A 21,830-nucleotide genomic window follows, 5' to 3' on the forward strand; every position below is an offset into this window, starting at 1 on the left:
AGCGCTGCAAGAATGAAACAGTGATTTATAGGACTACCTAACATTACTCTTAAACTCCAACATTAGTCACCCAGAACCTTCAGATTTTGGAGACAGAGTCAGAGAGAAAGTGTATATGTGGGGAGGCAGGGCCAGGGAGGAGGCAGAGAGAGAACCCAGAGACAAATAGTAGAAGTACAAGAAAATGGATGTGAAAAATACCAAATGGCACTTTTATGAGTGGTTAGTTCAAATGAGGGCAGTAAGAATTCTAAATGGCTGAAATGTATAAACTCCCAACTTTACCCATAAAATTATTGAGGTGTGGAAGTGTGGAAAAAGCATCAAAAGAAAAGTGGAGATAACTGGAAGAAATACAGGTTATTAAAATTAATGACAGGTTATGCTAAAAGCAGAAAGGAAAATGATTTTCAAAGACATTTAGGAGCATAAGATAAAAAACTCAGAAGGGAGGAGTGCCTGAGTGGTACAGTCGGTTATGCATCTGACTCTTGATTTTGGCTCAGGTCATGATCTCAGGGTTGTGAGATCAAGCCCATGTAGGGCTCTGCACTCAGCAAGGAATCTGCTTCTCTCCCTCCCCCTCTGCCCACACCCCAATACCCTGCGTGCACTCTATTACACAGGTGAATAAATCTTAAAAAAAAAAAAAAAAAGGAATCAGAAGGGAGAAGCAAATAATACCTGATCTGTAAGTACTGTGATCATAGAAAGTAAAAGACGACATTTCTATTGGGAGAAAGGTGTTAGCAGTTTTACAGTGATAAAATCATAAGAAGCAAATAGTCAAATGTTTTATAATATTAGCTATTGGGGTTTCACTAATGATTTCATTAATAGCAGATGTCAATTCCCACATATACATTTCATGTGTTTGGGTATACACATTAACAATGAATATATACTGATTGGAAGCTATATATACTTGTTATGGAAGCTTCAAAACAGTCAGTAGTTTTACATACTATTGGAAAAAAGCAATGACCATGTCTTGCTGCTACACTGTAGGAAATAGCCAATTTGAAGCATTCTCCTTCCCTATTGACTATACTATGGCCCATAAAATTATAAAAGATTCCAAATCTCTTAACTCTATGGTAAATCCACTGTATTACTTTATATCAACAGAAACACACAAACACATGAATATCGTGCACTAGAAAAATATAGTACTGATATCATGGCACAGAAGCTTACATACCGGATGTCTTCTGAGATAGTCATCCACTTTTTGCTTCAGTTCAACTCTGCGTGCATCAGTGAGATCTTGAAGTCCTTGCCACGGAGCAAATAGCTTCTTTTTTTTACGACACTTCTCTAGGAATTTAAGAGTCTGGGGCAAAAAGAAGTTTTGTGATTTTTCATTCCTGGCTAACAGAACTATTTTCTTCTACAACATAGCAACAACATTATAACAGTTGTTAACTCTGAGTGTGCATAGGGAGAAGGATGGGACTGCGACAGGAGTGAAGGAGGACAATGACTTTTTGATGATATTCTTTTGTAGTGTTTTAATATTTTACAAGGATATATTCATGTATTGTTTGTATGGAAAGCAAAAAAGAGGGAAAAAAATAGGAAGTGAGTTCTCTCAATTCTAATTCCTTATAAACTGTATGATTTGGGGCATAGTATAGTAAGCAATAAAGAGAAAAAAACTGGAAATAAGTTCTTGTCTCAATATTCGTCTCTTATAAACTGTGTATGATTTTGATTGAGTCACTTGATCTCCACGGGATGGATTCCTAAGTCTAGAGAAAACACAAACTGCAATTCTACTTAGATTAGAAAAGAGTGAGGATCCAAGGGACAGTATGTTAAGAAAAAACTTAGTAAATGAGAAGATATTATAAAATTGTAAAGTATGGGCAACTGATGAATGTAGTTTCTGATAGTTCTTCCTCATGTCTTTCAGAAAGAACTCCTAATAAAAGAAGTCTTGAAACAGGCAAGATTTGGAGAAAATTTGAAATTATTCTGCCAATTGTTTTTCACTCTTCTCCCTTCCTTATAATTTTTATTTTCATCAAAGTCATATTTCACATCACTTTAAGGAAGAGGTTGGAAAATTATGGTACACAACCAAATTCAACCTGCTGCCTATTTTTATATGGCTTGAGTGTTAAGAATGATTTTGTACTTTTATATGGTTAAAAAGTTCAAAAAGGAATATACTGTGATATGTGAAAATTATATGAAATTCAAAATTCAGTGTCTACAAATAACATATTAATGTTTCACACTTGTGTATTGCCTAGTTTCCTTTGTGCTACAACCACAAAGCTGAAGAGTTTCAATAGACTACATGGCTCACAAAGTGTAAAATATTTTACTATACAGCGCTTTCCAGAAAAGAATTCATTGATGTAATTCTATTGTTTAAAGTGTCAGTTTTTTGGGGCCCCTGGGTGGCTCAGTCGGTTGAGCGGCTGCCTTCGGACTCAGGTCATGATTCCAAGGTCCTGGGATTGAGTCCCACATCAGGCTCCTTGTTCAGCGGGAAGCCTGCTTCTCCCTCTCCCACTCCCCCTGCTGTCTCTCTCACTGTCTCTCTCTCTCTCTGTCAAATAAATATGTAAAATCTTAAAAAAAATTTTTTTTAAATAAAATAAGTGTCAGTTTTTTAAGTATTACCAAAAAAACCCCAGAGTTCTCTGCCCCCTCCCTCAAAGACAACAACTTTAACTCTTTCAGGTTTTTCTTTTGATGTTTCTGTCCATCTACTTTTCTGTCATTTTTCAGGTATATGTATTATCTATTGACTTTCTTATATGAAGAAAGTTAGACAAGACTCTTTCACTACATGCCCTCCCACATACTTTCAGTATCCCCAAACATTCAATATTATTACAAATTTAGTTAAATCAATGTTCAGTGTTTCATAATTATGACTATATACAAGCCATTCAATTTTGATTTACAGGATATAGCATATGATTTACATTTCCTTTCTTGCACATTTTTTATTTTCTCTAAGACTGTTTTCCTGTGCTTACTTTTCTATGCACTTATCACTTCTGTATCTAAACTATCCTAATGCTTAATACATTAAAATACATCACGCATTCTATCAAATTTATTTTCTTAGACATACATCTTCTGGAGCATTCTGGCCTGCTCAAATCTGGACTGACTCTTCTTCTTCTTCTTTTTTAAAGATTTTATTTATTTATTTGACAGAGCTCACAAGTAGGCAGAGAGGCAGGCAGATAGAGAGAGAGGTGGAAGCAGGCTCCCTGCAGAGCAGAGAGTCCGATGTGAGACTCCATCCCAGGACCCTGGGATCATGACCTGAGCCGAAGGCAGAGTCTTTAACCCACTGAGCCACCCAGGTGTCCCTGGACTGACTCTTCTTTATGCCTGATGCATAGGTATCATCCTGAGATCCCTATTCACCAGCATTTAGGTGACTACTTTTCATCTTTCCTTTGCATTTTCCTATATTCCACACTGTCCTTTTTTCTTAGGTTACTTTTTCTTTTTAAAGACTTTGTGATGCATGAAAATGTCTTTAGTCTACCCTTACCTTAAACCAATGGTGTGGCTGCATGTAGAATTCTAGTTGGAAATCATTTTCCCTCAAATATGTAACAGCCTTACCCCAATACATTTTAGATTCCAGTATTGCTACTGAGAAGTATATGTGTCACCAGTGTATTTCATAGTAATGTAAAATAAAATGTGGGTGTGTTTCTATCCTTACATTAAACATTTAGCCAGTCCTTTTAACCTAAAACTCATAACATTCAGTTCTGGGAAATCCTGAATTATTTGATTTCCTCTCAGGTTTTTTTCTGTCCCTGTCTCAAATGTTTGAATGTCCCTTGTCTCAAATAACTGGACTGGTTATCTTTTCTTTTTGCCCTGCTCTCTGGATTTCCCAAACTTTTCCCCCCTCATTCTTTTATTACATCTTTCATTTTTTTCTTCTGCCAATGCTTATTCTATTTGTTCCCTTTTATATAGCATCTTGGTTTTGTTTCATGCATTATCCTCTCTTAGTTCCGAGGAAATAATAGATTTTATAAAAAGTTTTCTCATCCCTGCCATGTTTCTATTTCCACCAAGTAGTTTTATTCTGTTTCTTCTGGGCTCAGCTTTTCTCAGATATCCAATGATACTTTGAGCTAATATTTAAAAGCTCTAAGGTATTTAGAAATCCTGGGCAGGTAGGTAAGGTTTTTCTACAATACTTCAACACAGAACTATTGAACTGAATAGTTTCTTTGAAGTACCCCATTGTGAGTGTACTTGTAACATTCTTCTCAGATTTCTCAAAGAAAATACTCTCAACCTACAGTTTGCAGGAGATAAGCCTAGCTGACAGCACACTGGGACCTATGGGGCCAGGGGGGGGGGGAATAACAGGGCTGGAGGTCTTCTCACTCAGTTTATAAAATTTCCCTAATACCCCTATTTTAGTATGTTACTAAAGACTTCAACTGTGCTTGCATCTTCCTGTTGAGAGACCCTCTCCTTTCCTTGCATTCTTCCCTTTACTTGATTCTTCTTCCTTGCTTCTCTTTCTCTCTCCTCTACCTCCTGTTTTTAGCACCACCTTTGGCTTATCATGCTATGCTAGGAACTTCAGAATTAAAGTACCAGAACAGAGGAATCTTTGTCGCTGTATCAAAAAAGCCCACCTGGGCCTTTTCTTCATTCTTTGTCATTTCAGAAGTCTCTAAAATTATATTCCTCTCCCCGTTTTTTATTTTCTTAACTGTTAATGGTTTGTTTTACTAAGTGTTTTTGTGGTCTATGATGGATATGTATAATAATGCAATAATACTTTTCTGCTATAATCAAGTAGCAAGAATTGCCATCATTCTGGCCCTAGAGACCGGACACCAGCAACAATCACCTTCCCTCTGACCTTAAGAGATGAGAAAGCAAGAGAAGAAAATCCTGAAGCATTAAAAGGGAAAATGCAGCCAATTCTTCAAATCTAATTTCAACACTATGCCACTAAAGAGAACTCCAAGTTGTCTATGCTAAGGATGTATAATTTGAAATTAGCAAGTTTACACAGGTTTTTTTTTTTCAATTTCTAGCTACAAGAAAAAAAAAAGCCTCGGCTTTTGCACAAAATAAGGGAGGGAGAAAGGTAAACAACAGTTTTCGTCTTTGTTCCAGTTCCAGTTTCCTGCCAATAATAATAAAAACCAGTTCCTTCTAAGGGGCAAGTTCAATGAAATGATATTCCTACTACTTTCAGTGAAACTAATGAATTATTCCTTTTTCTTTCTCACCAAGATCAACTGCAGTGCAAAAAAGAAATATAATGGAAGTCATATGTGTAATTTTAAATTTCCTAGTAGCCATATAAAAAAGGCAAAAACAGGTGAAATTAATATTTTGCATATACTGGGTTAGGTAAATATATTAAAACACAATATATGTAAATACATGTAAATTATTCACCATGTATTCAATGTAAAAATTAATAATAAAGTATTCCATACTCCCATATTAAGTCTTCAAAATGTGGTGGGCATTTCACACTTACAGTACATTTCAATTTCGACTAGTTTTGTCAAGTATTCAAGTAGTCACTTACAGTTAGTGGGTACTGTATTGGACACAGTCTATATGCAGGTCTATAGTATGTCTTAGAAAAGGATGCTTCAAATGTAGCAAAATGTGTCATTTACTGACCACTGATTGCCTCATTCCAATTTTTTCTACTATTTTCATTTTTCTTCCCTCTCTATACTTCATTAATTTTTCTTTCTCTTTTCCCTCTTTGAAAGGAATCTTCTTCTTACCTTTCTATTTTTGGCTAGCTTTGCTTTGACTTCACCATTATTTTTAGCAGTGAGTTGCAAAGACTAAAAACATGACCTTGACCCATCCTTTTTGGTACTTAAAATGGAGACCCATTTTCCTTTCGGGTAGGAGAGAGATGAGACAGATGTGACTAATCTTATTCCTCTTATGCCAAAGAAAAGTGTGAAAGCCAAAAAAAACTTTGCCTTCATGGCCTTAAAATATCCTCCTACAATGACCTTTGTGCTTGTTTAAGGAATGGTGGACAAACTGGGGTATCTCACTTGAGAGTAGAGGACCCTTTCATAAAATTTTGAGCATATCTAAATAGGCAAGGTAGTAATTCCAATCTAAGAAACGTAGCCATGAACTCTCAATAACAACTTGAAGGTTTTGAAGGGGCGGGGGGGCGGGGAGGTTGGGGGAACCAGGTGGTGGGTATTAGGGAGGGCACGGATTGCATGGAGCACTGGGTGTGGTACAAAAACTATGAATACTGTTACACTGAAAAGAAATAAAAAATTTAAAAACAACAACAACAACAAAACAAACGTAGCCATGAGATAAAGGTATTAGAAAGGACCCAAGGGTTCCTCTAAAAGAAGTATGTCCAACACTGGTATCCATGGGTTAATCCTTAGATGGCCCTGTTTAACTGAGAGTAAAATGCAGGTATAGCTGTGGCTTGATGATGGTACAGGACTGTTTGTTGCACATATAGACTGACATTACCAGAAAAAGCATAAGGAAGAAGAATGGAGCAGACAAATCTCTTCCTATTCCTGTAGTACTTACTCTATCCTATATTTTGAATGGCTTTTAATAATCTTCGTAAAATGTTAATCACAGAATTAACAAAGAGACTATTCAAAATCTATCATTGTGAAAAACTGAAATTAATTTAAAGTTCAACAATAAATGACTTAAAATGCTATAGGACCTGAAATCCCAATATGAAAGTTAATAGGAATAAGGGAATAACAGATGGTCATTAAATGAAATTAGTAGCCTTGTGTGCTAAGCTTTTACAAGGCAATAAATATTACTAAATCCCAGAAAAATTATTAAGAACACCACTCTATAATTCAAGAATTATAGTGATCCAGGTACGGGCTTTGCAATTTACAAAGTACTTTCCCATAAATTGGGTCATGACATTTACATAACGGAGTAAAAAGGTAGGGTAAACATCCAATCATACAACAAGCACACGATGAGAGCTGACAGCATTAGGTTAGACTAGTTCCTTATCCCTGAGGCAGTCACAGCCCAAGAAAGAAAGAAAAAAAAATTAACAAATAACACTGTACTATGATAAATGATGTACAGGACTGAGTATCTAAATCAGTTAGTCCAGTGGTAAGGAGGTTCTTTTACAGAGAAAGAAACTAAGACTCAGAAAACCTAAGTGATTAGACCACAACTTTACAGCAGGTATATACAAAGTCAGGTTTGAATCCATATTTTTGCCTTCTAATCCAGTAATCTTTTTACTACATTAGACTCACTGCTCTCTGAAGTATGACAGCTGCTTTATACTCCGTGAGAGATGGCCTCTGTTGGCGAAAATTTTTCCTTTCCCTGTACCCTCTCCAGTGTTTCTGGATAATCAATGCTGATTTCTCTTCTATTTCCCGATTATATTTTTCCACCTGACCTAAAGAGATGACAGACACTATTACAACATACTCAACTGCTATGCTTTTTCAAGTTCTGGAAGCAGGATAATGATAAAAACAATAATCTTTTGGTCTTTTTATTTGTTTCTTTAAATACTGTTCCTTAATTTCCCCAAGTTTATTATTTTACAATGGTTCTAAGATAGCAGAAACAAAAAGCTCCAAAAGCTTTCCCAGATTATGCACGTTCTTTGGAGAAAAGATTCATATAATTTTTGTGGCAAAGGAATGAGAAAGGGTTAAAAATCCAATAGCAAGAATATTCCGAAAAAAGAATCACAAGCACATGGTTAGGAATTCAATCCATACCACCAGAGGGAAAGATAAGATGCATGTATGTTAACTACTGTGTACTTCCAAATTTCTCTTATGTCTACAGATGACTACAAGTGACTTTCTTTTTACTTTCTGAGAGGTACTGAATGTGAGAGAGAAAATTCTAGGATGTCTCACAGATGGGAAACTGAGTATATTGCTAGTGCTACTACCTGAGATGGGAAATTCAGGGAGAGGAAATGGGGGGTGGGTGGGTAATGACTAGTTTGGGGGATGCCTGTGGATATCTAAGTAAAGCTATCCAATAGTAAACACTAACTACAAATGGTTACTTTAATTTAAATAAAGTAAAATTAAAAATTCATGCACTTGTGTGTACGAGCCACATTTCAAGTACTAGCCAGTCATGTCTAGCCAGTAGGAACCATATTTGGCAGTGCGGATAAAAAACATTTCATTTTGTAAAAAGTGCTGGTTTAGGGGCGCCTAGGTGGTTCAGTTGGTTAAGTGTCTGCCTTTGGCTGAGGTCATGATCCCAGGGTCTTGGGAGACAGCCCCATATTGGCCTCCCTGCTCACCAGGCAGTCTGCTTCTCCCTCTTCCTCTGCCCCTCCCTTCTACTAGTATGCTAATGTGTACTTTCTCTCTCTCAAATAAATAAATAAAATCTTAAAAAAAAAGGAAGTGCTGGTTTAGAGCTTGGGAAGGTGAAGATGCAAACAAGATTTGAGTGTGTTAAGCACTCAGTTGGTAGGTGAAGCTAAGTTATGGATAGGATACCAGAGGAAGAGTAACATGAGAGAGGTCAAGATGGAACCCTGAGAAACATCTATATTTAAGGGAAAAAAAGAAATAAGAGGTTAGGTAAGAACACTCAGGATGGGTGATAGGAGGGGAAGGGAAAGAACAAAAAGAAAAATCTTCAAACCATTCAGATTCCTAGACTATAATATTAATTTCAGTTTAGTGTATCAAAAGTAGCAAGATGTCACAAGGTTTATACTGGGGTATCAGTACAGATCTGATTCCAGAATGTAGCAATATTCTAATTCCTTAAGATCACAGGGATTCTTTATGTTTCTGAAAGCATGTATTTCTATGTTTTACTAATTTATCTGAAAGATTAGAAAACTAGTGGAAAGACTGCTCATCATCAACTTAATAGGCCTTAATAAAAAAAAAAAATAAATAACTTTTTTTTTGACTCGAGATTTAATAACATTTACCTGAGAAGGGAGAAACAGGGAAAAGGCCCAAATTAAAAAAAAAAACAAAAAACAAAAAACCATCAGGTAGTGGGAAATCTGGTTCATTAAAATACTTTAAGCATTTTTACACTTCTAAAATTGACATTGCCACTCACCTGGATGAACTATTTCAAGCATACGCAGCCGTAATTCTCGGGACAATCTCATGGCTCTCTGTCTTTGAAGCTGCAACTGTAATCTGCGGTGCTCTTCTTCTTTCTGCTTATTTATCTTGAGTAACATCTTGGTTCGTTTAGATCTGTGATAGAAACATTAAGTACCTTATACACAATTTTTTCATAAATGACATACCCACTCAAGAAGTATATGAAAAGACGTTTAACCTCACTAGTAATTATATACATGTAGACTTGTTACAACAGTAACAAGCTGAAAACAAACTGTATGCCCCACAATAGGGAAATGGATAAATAAATTATTGATTCATTCACTGGACAGGATTCTATGAACCATAAAAAAGAAAAATTTCAAAAAATATTTAGCAAACTGGGAAAATACCCAAATCTAATATCAAGTGACAATAAAATCAGGATATAGAAGATATCCAAGGTGTGTTAAAATACGTATCATATACATAAAAAAATAAATGGTCAAAAATAATAAAATTTCAACAGTGATTTTTGTTGCATAGAATGATTATGAATGATTTCTTTCTTCTTCATGTCTACCTATTTCTCAGTTATAGACTAATAACTATTAATTATTTCATAATTAGAACTAATTATGAAAATTTTCATGTGGCCACAAAAAATTATTTAACTGGCATTTGTATATTACCTACTCTTATTCAACAAAAATTTCTCCTTAGCCATTTCTACCTACTTCCTATATTACTATGTAAGGAAATCACAAGTATTAGTCTATAGTGAATATACTCAAAATGCTTTCAGATACCCACAGAAAAAGAAACCAAAAAGGATAAGAAGAAAAGAGAAGAATATATTATTTATTTTAGTTCTATAGACTTAATTTGCTTGTATCTCACTCAAGAGCATTTGCTCTCCGATTCCTTTACCCAGAATTAAATTGCCAACAAATGAGGAACTTGGCCATATCTTTGCAGATAGGTAGACTTCAAAACGGTACAGTTATAGAAAATATCTTTCTTACCCCATTACAGAAAGGTAGAGGAGACCTCAAAGTGTATGTGTGACAAAAGGAGAAGAGGTTCTAGAGAGGATATAGGGCTAGCCATATAGTTTCTAAGTTTCTCTTCCTCTTCCAAAGAGTTGGAAATGAAGTAAGGGGCCTTTATATTCTCAAAGAAGGCTGATGGAAACCTGCCTCTCCTATAGAACTTTCCTTGCAAAATTCTGAGTTGTATAGAGCACATAGATTAGGATGTTTTAACCTTTATCTACCTACAGAGGGTAAAACAGAACAGTTGCCCTAAAACAAAATTTCCTTTTAAATTACCTAATTGGTTATAGATTATAATGTCTAATATTGCATTATCATTATTTTAAATTTACAATTAACATAAGAAACATAGTAATCATTGAAAGTGTATTGCTAAGACACAATCTGTCAGAAAACTGGGTCTGGGAAAAATGCAGGCTATAAAATATGGCAAAAATTAAAGGACTATGGAGCATGCAGGCAGAAGTAAAATGCAAACAGAAATACAGTAGAAAAGTGAGATTCAGAGATTGAAAGGACTATAAATCATAAATATGTGTGTTCCTGGAGTCACATGCTTTAATTTCATGTTTGAAAACATTTATTAGGAATTAATGTGATTTTGAATTAGAATGTTTCCCCCCCATTTAGGAATATTTTAGTAATTAGGTATTCTGTAGTTCTAGTTAAAGAGTTTCTTTAATCACTACAAAATTAAAAGAGCATTCATTAAATGGTCTCTTTCTAAGAAAGACTAGGCATTTGACCATCTAGCATCTGTGAGCATTTCAGAAAAGGAAATGAGTGATCAGATGAATCTTTACCATCAAAGAGGGAGTTGACAAAACTATCTACTACCAAGACATCAGAAAGTCTCTAGGAATTCCTTTGTTGGAGAATAGTAAGTATGAACTGGGGAAGTACTATATGAATTGACTACCAAAAGAGTTGACAGGCTCTATTCATTAACTCAACAAACATTTATCTGAGTGACTGTTGCCTGCTTAGTACTGTGACTCAGGGAAACAGAGAAGAAACATAGCCTGCCCTTCAGAAGCTCAATTTCAAGGAGAAGCTGAAGTGTAACAGAATATGTCACTCTGGCATAAAGATTAATTTGAACTGGAGGCAAATGAGTATCCAAATGTAGAAAGAGCCTTTCCAGAGCTGTCCTTATTGGACAAGAGCAGAAATGTCTCAGAAATGAAGACTGCCATAAATCCCCCTTCTCAAGGCCATGAAGAAGATGGAAAGCTGGTGCCAAGATGGACCTAGACAAATAACTCACAAATCTCATTAGTTTCCCAAATATATTTACTTTCCATCATTTCCTGATTTTGGAAGTCAAAAATCCTTTTCTTTTTATCTGTCACTTCTTTACAAATGTATTATTCTTTGTTAAGATGCTATAAAAGCCCAAGTTCTATCTAGTCATTTGAGGTACTCATTGTGTGAGGTTTCTTCTGCATCATGTGCACTGCACACATTAATAAACCATTTGTGTTTTGTTAATTGTTTTTCCCCCTTTTTTTTGTCAGTCTAATTTCCAGGGAGTGAACCTAAAATATGGTAGAGGGAAAATTTTTTTCTGCCCCTACAAAATGAAACAAGTACAATTAAGACACCAAAATATCAGCCCTATGATAAAGGGAGGTAGTTGTGAGGTTTCCCAAAGGTAATTGGTATAGCTGTTAGACCTTGGTTGGCACATACCAGAAAATAAAGTTTCTGACCATAAAAAAATGATTCAGTAAAAAAGAACCCCCCGAGTGGTGAGAAGATGGGCAAAATGGGTGAAAGGGAGTGGAAAGTACAGACTTCTAGTTATATCATGAGCAAGTAATGGGGAATGAAAGGTGTAGCACAGGGAATACAGTATTGTAATAGCATTCATTACATAGCGACAGTAAAGTAGCTATATTTGTGGTGAGCATAGCATAAGTATAAAATCATCGAATCATTATGCTGTATACCTGAAACTAATGTAACCATACTTTGGGTTAAAAAAAAAAAAAGGCAGCTCAAAAGGCATCTTAAGCATCATAAAAAATAAAAAAAGAAACCCCCCAGAAAGTGCATTAGTAAAGGTGTGACTATATAAGAGTGCCTCTTGCTGGAATTTAAAAAGCTCTGAAGAACCTGGGCCCATAATTATGAGTGGTGGGTAGTTCCTACCCACACCGCCCCCCCAAAAAAAAAACAGGGGAGGGAAAAATTACTCTGAGATAACGACCTGACCACAAAAAGACAGAAATAACCTTTGCAGAAAGCCAAGTTATAAAGGAAACAAGAAAAATTTGCATAAACTATTTCAACTAGAAAAGGTGGTAAAGCCTGAGCAAACTTGAAATTAAAAAAACTAATGAGGGGGGAGGAGTCAAGATGGCGGAGAAGTAGCAAGCTGAGACTGCTTCAGCTAGCCGGAGATCAGCTAGATAGCTTATCTAAAGATTGCAAACACCTGAAAATCCATCGGCAGATCGAAGAGAAGAAGAACAGCAATTCTGGAAACAGAAAAACAACCACTTTCTGAAAGGTAGGACCGGCAGAGAAGTGAATCCAAAGCGACGGGAAGATAGACCCCGGGGGGAGGGGCCGGCTCCCGGCAAGCGGCGGAGCAACCGCGCACAAAATCAGGACTTTTAAAAGTCTGTTCCGCTGAGGGACATCGCTCCAGAGGCTAAACCGGGGCGAAGCCCACGCGGGGTCAGCGTGGCCTCAGGTCCCGCAGGGTCACAGAAGGATCGGGGGTGTCTGAGTGTCGCAGAGCTTGCGGGTATTGGAACGGGAAAGCCGGCTACAGAGACAGAGCCGACAGTAAGCTCGCAGCTCCGTGTTACCTTGAACCAGTCGCAGGCTCAGTGAGCTCGGAGCGTGGCCGGAGGTCAGGCAGACGGGAGTAACTGGGCGCTGTTCTCTGAGGGCGCACTGAGGAGTGGGGCCCTGGGCTCTCGGCTCCTCCGGGCCGGAGACCAGGAGGCTGCCATTTGTATTCCCGTCCTCTGGAACTCTACGGAAAGCGCTCAGGGAACAAAAGCTCCTGAAAGCAAACCCGAGCGGATTACTCACCCCGGCCCCGGGGAAGGGCGGTGTAATTCCGCCTGGGGCAAAGACACTTGAGAATCACTACAACAGGCCCCTCCCCCAGAAGATCAACAAGAAATCCAGCCGGAGACCAAGTTCACCTACCAAGGAGTGCGGTTTCAATACCAAGGAGAGCAGCAGAATTCCAGAGGAGGAGAAAGCCAAGCACGGAACTCATGGCTTTTTTCCTGTGATTTTTTTTTTAGTCTTGCAGTTAATTTAATTTTTTCTTTTTCTTTTTTTTTTTTTTTTTTCTCGCCTTCGGGTAAAAAATTTTTTTTTTTAACTGTTACCTTTTTCTTTTTTAACGATTTTTTACTAGTTTATCTAATATATATATATATATTTTTTACTTTTTTCTTAGGTGTTTTCTTTTTTTAAAAATTCTTTTCTTTTCTTTTCTTTTTTTTTTTCTTTTTCTTTTCTTTTTGTTTCTTTCTTTCTTTCTTCCTTTTTGAACCTCTTTTTATCCCCTTTCTCCCCACTCACGATTTTGGATCTCTTCTAATTTGGTTAAAGCATATTTTCCTGGGGTTGTTGCCACCCTTTTAGTATTTTACTTGCCCCTTCATTTACTCTTATCTGGACAAAATGACAAGACGTAAAAATTCAACACAAAAAAAAGAACAAGAGGCAGTACCGAAGGCTAGGGACCTAATCAATACAGACATCGGTAATATGTCAGATCTAGAGTTCAGAATGACAATTCTCAAGGTTCTAGCCGGGCTCGAAAAAGGCATGGAAGATATTAGAGAAACCCTCTCGAGAGATATAAAAGCCCTTTCTGGAGAAATAAAAGAACTAAAATCTAACCAAGGTGAAATCAAAAAAGCTATTAATGAGGTGCAGTCAAAAATGGAGGCTCTAACTGCTAGGATAAATGAGGCAGAAGAAAGAATTAGTGATATAGAAGACCAAATGACAGAGAATAAAGAAGCTGAGCAAAAGAGGGACAAACAGCTACTGGACCACGAGGGGAGAATTCGAGAGATAAGTGACACCATAAGACGAAACAACATTAGAATAATTGGGATTCCAGAAGAAGAAGAAAGTGAGAGGGGAGCAGAAGGTATACTGGAGAGAATTATTGGGGAGAATTTCCCCAATATGGCAAAGGGAACGAGCATCAAAATTCAGGAGGTTCAGAGAATGCCCCTCAAAATCAATAAGAATAGGCCCACACCCCGTCACCTAATAGTAAAATTTACAAGTCTCAATGACAAAGAGAAAATCCTGAAAGCAGCCCGGGAAAAGAAGTCTGTAACATACAATGGTAAAAATATTAGATTGGCAGCTGACTTATCCACAGAGACCTGGCAGGCCAGAAAGAGCTGGCATGATATTTTCAGAGCACTAAATGAGAAAAACATGCAGCCAAGAATACTATATCCAGCTAGGCTATCATTGAAAATAGAAGGAGAGATTAAAAGCTTCCAGGACAAACAACAACTGAAAGAATTTGCAAATACCAAACCAGCTCTACAGGAAATATTGAAAGGGGTCCTCTAAGCAAAGAGAGAGCCTACAAGTGGTAGATCAGAAAGGAACAGAGACCATATACAGTAACAGTCACCTTACAGGCAATACAATGGCACTAAATTCATATCTCTCAATAGTTACCCTGAATGTGAATGGGCTAAATGCCCCTGTCAAAAGACACAGGGTATCAGAATGGATAAAAAAACAAAACCCATCTATATGTTGCCTCCAAGAAACACATTTTAAGCCCGAAGACACCTCCAGATTTAAAGTGAGGGGGTGGAAAAGAATTTACCATGCTAATGGACATCAGAAGAAAGCAGGAGTGGCAATCCTTATATCAGATCAATTAGATTTTAAGCCAAAGACTATAATAAGAGATGAGGAAGGACACTATATCATACTCAAAGGGTCTGTCCAACAAGAAGATTTAACAATTTTAAATATCTATGCCCCCAATGTGGGAGCAGCCAACTATATAAACCAATTAATAACAAAATCAAAGAAACACATCAACAATAATACAATGATAGTAGGGGACTTTAACACTCCCCTCACTGAAATGGACAGGTCATCCAAGCAAAAGATCAGCAAGGAAATAAAGGCCTTAAATGACACACTGGACCAGATGGACATCACAGATATATTCAGAATATTTCATCCCAAAGCAACAGAATACACATTCTTCTCTAGTGCACATGGAACATTCTCCAGAATAGATCACATCCTCGGTCCTAAATCAGGACTCAACCGGTATCAAAAGATTGGGATCATTCCCTGCATATTTTCAGACCACAATGCTCTAAAGCTAGAACTCAACCACAAAAGGAAGTTTGGAAAGAACCCAAATACATGGAGACTAAACAGTATCCTTCTAAAGAATGAATGGGTCAACCGGGAAATTAAAGAAGAATTGAAAAAAATCATGGAAACAAATGATAATGAAAATACAACGGTTCAAAATCTGTGGGACACAACAAAGGCAGTCCTGAGAGGAAAATATATAGCGGTACAAGCCTTTCTCAAGAAACAAGAAAGGTCTCAGGTACACAACCTAACCCTACACCTAAAGGAGCTGGAGAAAGAACAAGAAAGAAACCCTAAGCCCAGCAGGAGAAGAGAAATCATAAAGATCAGAGCAGAAATCAATGAAATAGAAACCAAAAAAACAATAGAACAAATCAACGAAACTAGGAGCTGGTTCTTTGAAAGAATTAATAAAATTGATAAACCCCTGGCCCGACTTATCAAAAAGAAAAGAGAAAGGACCCAAATAAATAAAATCATGAATGAAAGAGGAGAGATCACAACTAACACCAAAGAAATACAAACTATTATAAGAACATACTATGAGCAACTCTACGGCAATAAATTTGACAATCTGGAAGAAATGGATGCATTCCTAGAAACATATAAACTACCACAACTGAACCAGGAAGAAATAGAAAGCCTGAACAGACCCATAACCAGTAAGGAGATTGAAACAGTCATTAAAAATCTCCAAACAAACAAAAGCCCAGGGCCAGACGGCTTCCCGGGGGAATTCTACCAAACATTTAAAGAAGAACTAATTCCTATTCTCCTGAAACTGTTCCAAAAAATAGAAATGGAAGGAAAACTTCCAAACTCATTTTATGAGGCCAGCATCACCTTGATCCCAAAACCAGACAAGGATCCCACCAAAAAAGAGAGCTATAGACCGATATCCTTGATGAACACAGATGCGAAAATACTCAACAAAATACTAGCCAATAGGATTCAACAGTACATTAAAAAGATTATTCACCACGACCAAGTGGGATTTATTCCAGGGCTGCAAGGTTGGTTCAACATCCGCAAATCAGTCAATGTGATACAACACATCAATAAAAGAAAGAACAAGAACCATATGATACTCTCAATAGATGCTGAAAAAGCATTTGACAAAGTACAACATCCCTTCCTGATCAAAACTCTTCAAAGTGTAGGGATAGAGGGCACATACCTCAATATCATCAAAGCCATCTATGAAAAACCCACCGCAAATATCATTCTCAATGGAGAAAAACTGAAAGCTTTTCCGCTAAGGTCAGGAACACGGCAGGGATGTCCATTATCACCACTGCTATTCAACGTCGTACTAGAGGTCCTAGCCTCAGCAATCAGACAACAAAAGGAAATTAAAGGCATCCAAATCGGCAAAGAAGAAGTCAAATTATCACTCTTCGCAGATGATATGATACTATATGTGGAAAACCCAAAAGACTCCACTCCAAAACTGCTAGAACTTATACAGGAATTCAGTAAAGTGTCAGGATATAAAATCAATGCACAGAAATCAGTTGCATTTCTCTACACCAACAGCAAGACAGAAGAAAGAGATATTAAGGAGTCAATCCCATTTACAATTGCATCCAAAACCATAAGATACCTAGGAATAAACCTAACCAAAGAGGCACAGAATCTATACTCAGAAAACTATAAAGTACTCATGAAAGAAATTGAGGAAGACACAAAGAAATGGAAAAATGTTCCATGCTCCTGGATTGGAAGAATAAATATTGTGAAAATGTCTATGCTACCTAAAGCAATCTACACATTTAATGCAATTCCTATCAAAGTACCATCCATCTTTTTCAAAGAAATGGAACAAATAATTCTAAAATTTATATGGAACCAGAAAAGACCTCGAATAGCCAAAGGGATATTGAAAAAGAAAGCCAACGTTGGTGGCATCACAATTCCGGACTTCAAGCTCTATTACAAAGCTGTCATCATCAAGACAACATGGTACTGGCACAAAAACAGACACATAGATCAATGGAACAGAATAGAGAGCCCAGAAATAGACCCTCAAATCTATGGTCAACTAATCTTCGACAAAGCAGGAAAGAATGTCCAATGGAAAAAAGACAGCCTTTTCAATAAATGGTGCTGGGAAAATTGGACAGCCACATGCAGAAAAATGAAATTGGACCATTTCCTTACACCACACACAAAAATAGACTCAAAATGGATGAAGGACCTCAATGTACGAAAGGAATCCATCAAAATCCTTGAGGAGAACACGGGCAGCAACCTCTTCGACCTCAGCCGCAGCAATATCTTCCTAGGAACAACGCAAAAGGCAAGGGAAGCAAGGGAAAAAATGAACTACTGGGATTTCATCAAGATCAAAAGCTTTTGCACAGCAAAGGAAACAGTTAACAAAATCAAAAGACAACTGACAGAATGGGAGAAGATATTTGCAAACGACATATCAGATAAAGGACTAGTGTCCAGAATCTATAAAGAACTTAGCAAACTCAACACCCAAAGAACAAATAATCCAATCAAGAAATGGGCAGAAGACATGAACAGACATTTCTGCAAAGAAGACATCCAGATGGGGAACAGACACATGAAAAAGTGCTCCATATCACTCGGCATCAGGGAAATACAAATCAAAACCACAATGAGATATCACCTCACACCAGTCAGAATGGCTAAAATCAACAAGTCAGGAAATGACAGATGCTGGCGAGGATGCGGAGAAAGGGGAACCCTCCTACACTGTTGGTGGGAATGCAAGCTGGTGCAGCCACTCTGGAAAACAGCATGGAGGTTCCTCAAAATGTTGAAAATAGAACTGCCCTATGACCCAGCAATTGCACTATTGGGTATTTACCCTAAAGATACAAATGTAGTGATCCAAAGGGACACATGCACCCGAATGTTTATAGCAGCAATGTCCACAATAGCCAAACTATGGAAAGAACCTAGATGTCCATCAACAGATGAATGGATCAAGAAGATGTGGTATATATACACAATGGAATACTATGCAGCCATCAAAAGAAATGAAATCTTGCCATTTGCAACAACGTGGATGGAACTAGAGCGTATCATGCTTAGCGAAATAAGTCAAGCAGAGAAAGACAACTATCATATGATCTCCCTGATATGAGGAAGTGGTGATGCAACATGGAGGCTTAAGTGGGTAGAAGAAGAATAAATGAAACAAGATGGGATTGGGAGGGAGACAAACCATAAGTGACTCTTAATCTCACAAAACAAACTGAGGGTTGCCGGGGGGAGGGGGTTTGGGAGAAGGGGGTGGGATTATGGACATTGGGGAGGGTATGTGCTTTGGTGAGTGCTGTGAAGTGTGTAAACCTGGTGATTCACAGACCTGTACCCCTGGGGATAAAAATATATGTTTATAGAATTCTAGATTGTTATTACTATAAAAATTAGCAAATTTAATAGAAAAAAAAAAAATAAAGAGGTATTTAATGATAAAAAAAAAAAAAAAAAAAAAAAAAACAAAAAACAAAACTAATGAATTAATAAAGAGAACCCAAAGCTAAATCTATACTTCAATCTGCCCTAAAACTTCAAACTCAAAATCCTGGAAAAAACAAACTAATTATAATGTGATATTTAAATAATTTTGGCTTCACAGCTAAAATTTAATGGAAGCGGCACCTGGGTGCCTCAGTGGGTTTAAGCCTCTGCCTTTAGCTCAGGGTTGTGGGATTGAGCCCTGCATCTGGGTCTCTGCTCAGCAGGGAGTCTGCTTTCCCCCTCTCTCTCTGCCTATTTGTGATCTCTGTCTATCAAATAAATAAATAAAATCTTTTAAAAAATTAATGGAAAATAATTTTAATGGAAATATTTATAACTGGACTGATTTTATTACATAAAGTAATAGAATTTCTATTTTAAAATAGTGGAACATTAATTAGACTCCATAGATATACTTCTAAGTGGACAAAAATCCATAATCCTGGGATATTTTTAAATACAGATTTTAATATTACAAGACAAAGCAGACTGGCAAATTTGACAACTATAGTGAGACTAAACATTAAATGTCTGAATCCATGGTACAGGGGTACCTTTAAATGTAAAGATGACAGATAGCTGAGAATGAAAGCAAGTAGAATCCGTTAAGTAATAAACCCTCTACCTTCACCACAGAAGGCAGGGCTATACAAAGAACATCTCAGATTTTTTAAAAGAATAATATACATTGTGACTCTCTAAGTATTCATCATTTCCCAAATTTATTTGACCAAGAAATCCTTTTAAACATGTTTTTAAATAAATACATTGTAGGATACACAGTGAACTTTGAGCAATGCTGTAATGGATTATAACTGCCTCTCACAAGTACAATTTATTTAAGGTATCTATTTGTCTAACTAGATTTGTAAACCCTCAAAGGCAAAAAACTTGCCAGATGCATTTTCCCCACTGTCATCTTTTCTAAGTTCCAGGTAATATGCTAAAAAAACCCCCAAAACCCTTTATATTATTTTAATCTTGGGAGGAACACAGACAATTATCCCCATTAAATAGATGGGAAATTTAAGGCACAGAGAAGTTAGGCATCTTGTCCCCAGTCATTCAGCCCAAAGTTGGTGAGGGAGGATACAAAATTTAGTCTTTCTAACTCTCCCAATACCCAGCATTGCCTCTGGCATATATTAGGCAATTGAAATATATCTTAAAAACGCTTGTTTTAAAAAACAAAACAAAACAACAAAACTCATGCCCCATATTAATAATCTAACTTCTCTAAAGGAAACTTTCATCAATGACTTAAATCTAAATTTTAGTTTACTATATTAAATTTTTTTTAAAAAATATTTTATTTATTTATTTGACAGATCACAAGTAGGCAGAGAGGCAGGCAGAGAGAGAAGGAAACAGGCTCCCCACAGAGCAGAGAGCCTGACTCGGGGCTTGATCCCAGGACCTTGGGATCATGACCTGAGCTGAAGGCAGAGGCATCAACCCACTGAGCCACCCAGGTGCCCCTAAAATATTTTTTTTAAAGCTTTTATTTATTTATTTGACAGACAGAGATCACAAGCAGGCAGACAGGCAGGCAGAGAGAAAGGAGGAAGCAGGCTCCCTGCTGAGCAGAGATCCCGACGGGCTAGATCCCAAGGACTCTGGGATTGTGACCTGAGCCAAAGGCAGAGGCTTTAACCCACTGAGCCACCCAGGAGCCCCTTAAAATATTTTTATAACTGAAAAATACAGCTGCAGTTATTACAGTTATTAAAAGACTAGTTTTAGTTCTCTTAAAAAACTGACTTCTGAAATATGCAAGTTTCACTTTGTGAACGAAAATTTAGCTTTAAGTTTAAGGCTGCATGAAAAAAATCACCTCTGAGATAGCTCTATTTCATCCTAAATGGCGAGGAGCTAAGTCATTTATTTGTGTGCATGTGTGTGTATATGTGTGTGTTTTATTCTTTTCATTGCTCTAAGAATCTGGATGGGTCAGTCATATAAAAAATTGGGCAATGTCTTTAGTATTTCATTTTTGGTCCACTTCAAATAAATAAATGACAAACTGTGTTCTAACTATTCTAGTTACCATAAAATATAGCTTTACACAAGGAAATGTGTGGCTTTTGTTTTATATTTCTCAGTACAGAAGTTTCTATGTCTTATTTAAGTAAAGTTATTAGTAAAACTGGAAAAAAAAAAGAGGGGGGAGCACCTGGGTGGTTCAATTGTTAAACCTCTGGGGAGAGATACCACAGACACAAACTCCACATCAGACAACCCTGCCCTAGGACATGCACCTGAAGAAGTGCCCATAATGTCCAGCTTTGAAAATCAGTGGGGCTTAATTCTGGGACAGTAGGTAGGCTATAGGAAATCAAGACTCTGTTCTTAAAAGGTCCCAGGCTCAAACTTAATTGCTCTGAGAACCAGCACAAAAGCAGAATTTTAAAAAGTCCCTAGCCATATGTAAAGGAAATTTACTGACTGATTTTAGGCTGTGTGCTGGAGGGCCAGGATCTATAGGGACTTTCTCTGGGAATGGTAGTACTGGTATGTTCCATTTCAGACATTCACCGCATTCAGTAGAAGCACTGGCCTGGATCAGCACCCATCCAAATTGGCTGCCAGGGGGAGCTGCAGGCAGCCCCACCTGCCAATGTGCCCACAAGAGTTGTAGCCCAATCATAAAAGGTGAGAGAATGGAACCCATAAAGGGAATACCCCTGCAACACCTGGTTCTGGTGACCGGATGAGGACTGTGCTTCTGGGCCTTCTAGAGTGCCTTCTATATAAGGCTACCCTTTCAAGACCAGGAATTGATCGACCTAATACATAGAAGCAAATACAGTAAGTCAGACAAATGAGGAATATGGCCCAAATGAAAGAAAAAGAA

General features: G+C 37.3%; 1 protein-coding gene across 5 annotated transcripts in view; it reads right to left on the reverse strand.

The window, feature by feature from the left end:
* IQCB1 (IQ motif containing B1) overlaps window positions 1-21,830 on the reverse strand; it is a 61,954-nt gene that overhangs the window by 11,213 nt on the left and 28,911 nt on the right. For all 5 annotated transcript variants that reach the window (XM_059162801.1, XM_059162802.1, XM_059162804.1 and 2 more), the window contains 3 exons: window positions 9,085-9,227; window positions 7,275-7,423; window positions 1,202-1,333 (listed from right to left, as the gene is read on the reverse strand). In XM_059162801.1, coding sequence (XP_059018784.1) covers window positions 1,202-1,333; window positions 7,275-7,423; window positions 9,085-9,227 — 424 coding nt within the window. The remainder of the gene's footprint in view (window positions 1-1,201; window positions 1,334-7,274; window positions 7,424-9,084; window positions 9,228-21,830) is intronic.

Source organism: Mustela lutreola, chromosome 2, assembly GCF_030435805.1.
Source record: "Mustela lutreola isolate mMusLut2 chromosome 2, mMusLut2.pri, whole genome shotgun sequence".
Classification (NCBI taxonomy): Eukaryota; Metazoa; Chordata; class Mammalia; order Carnivora; family Mustelidae; genus Mustela; species Mustela lutreola.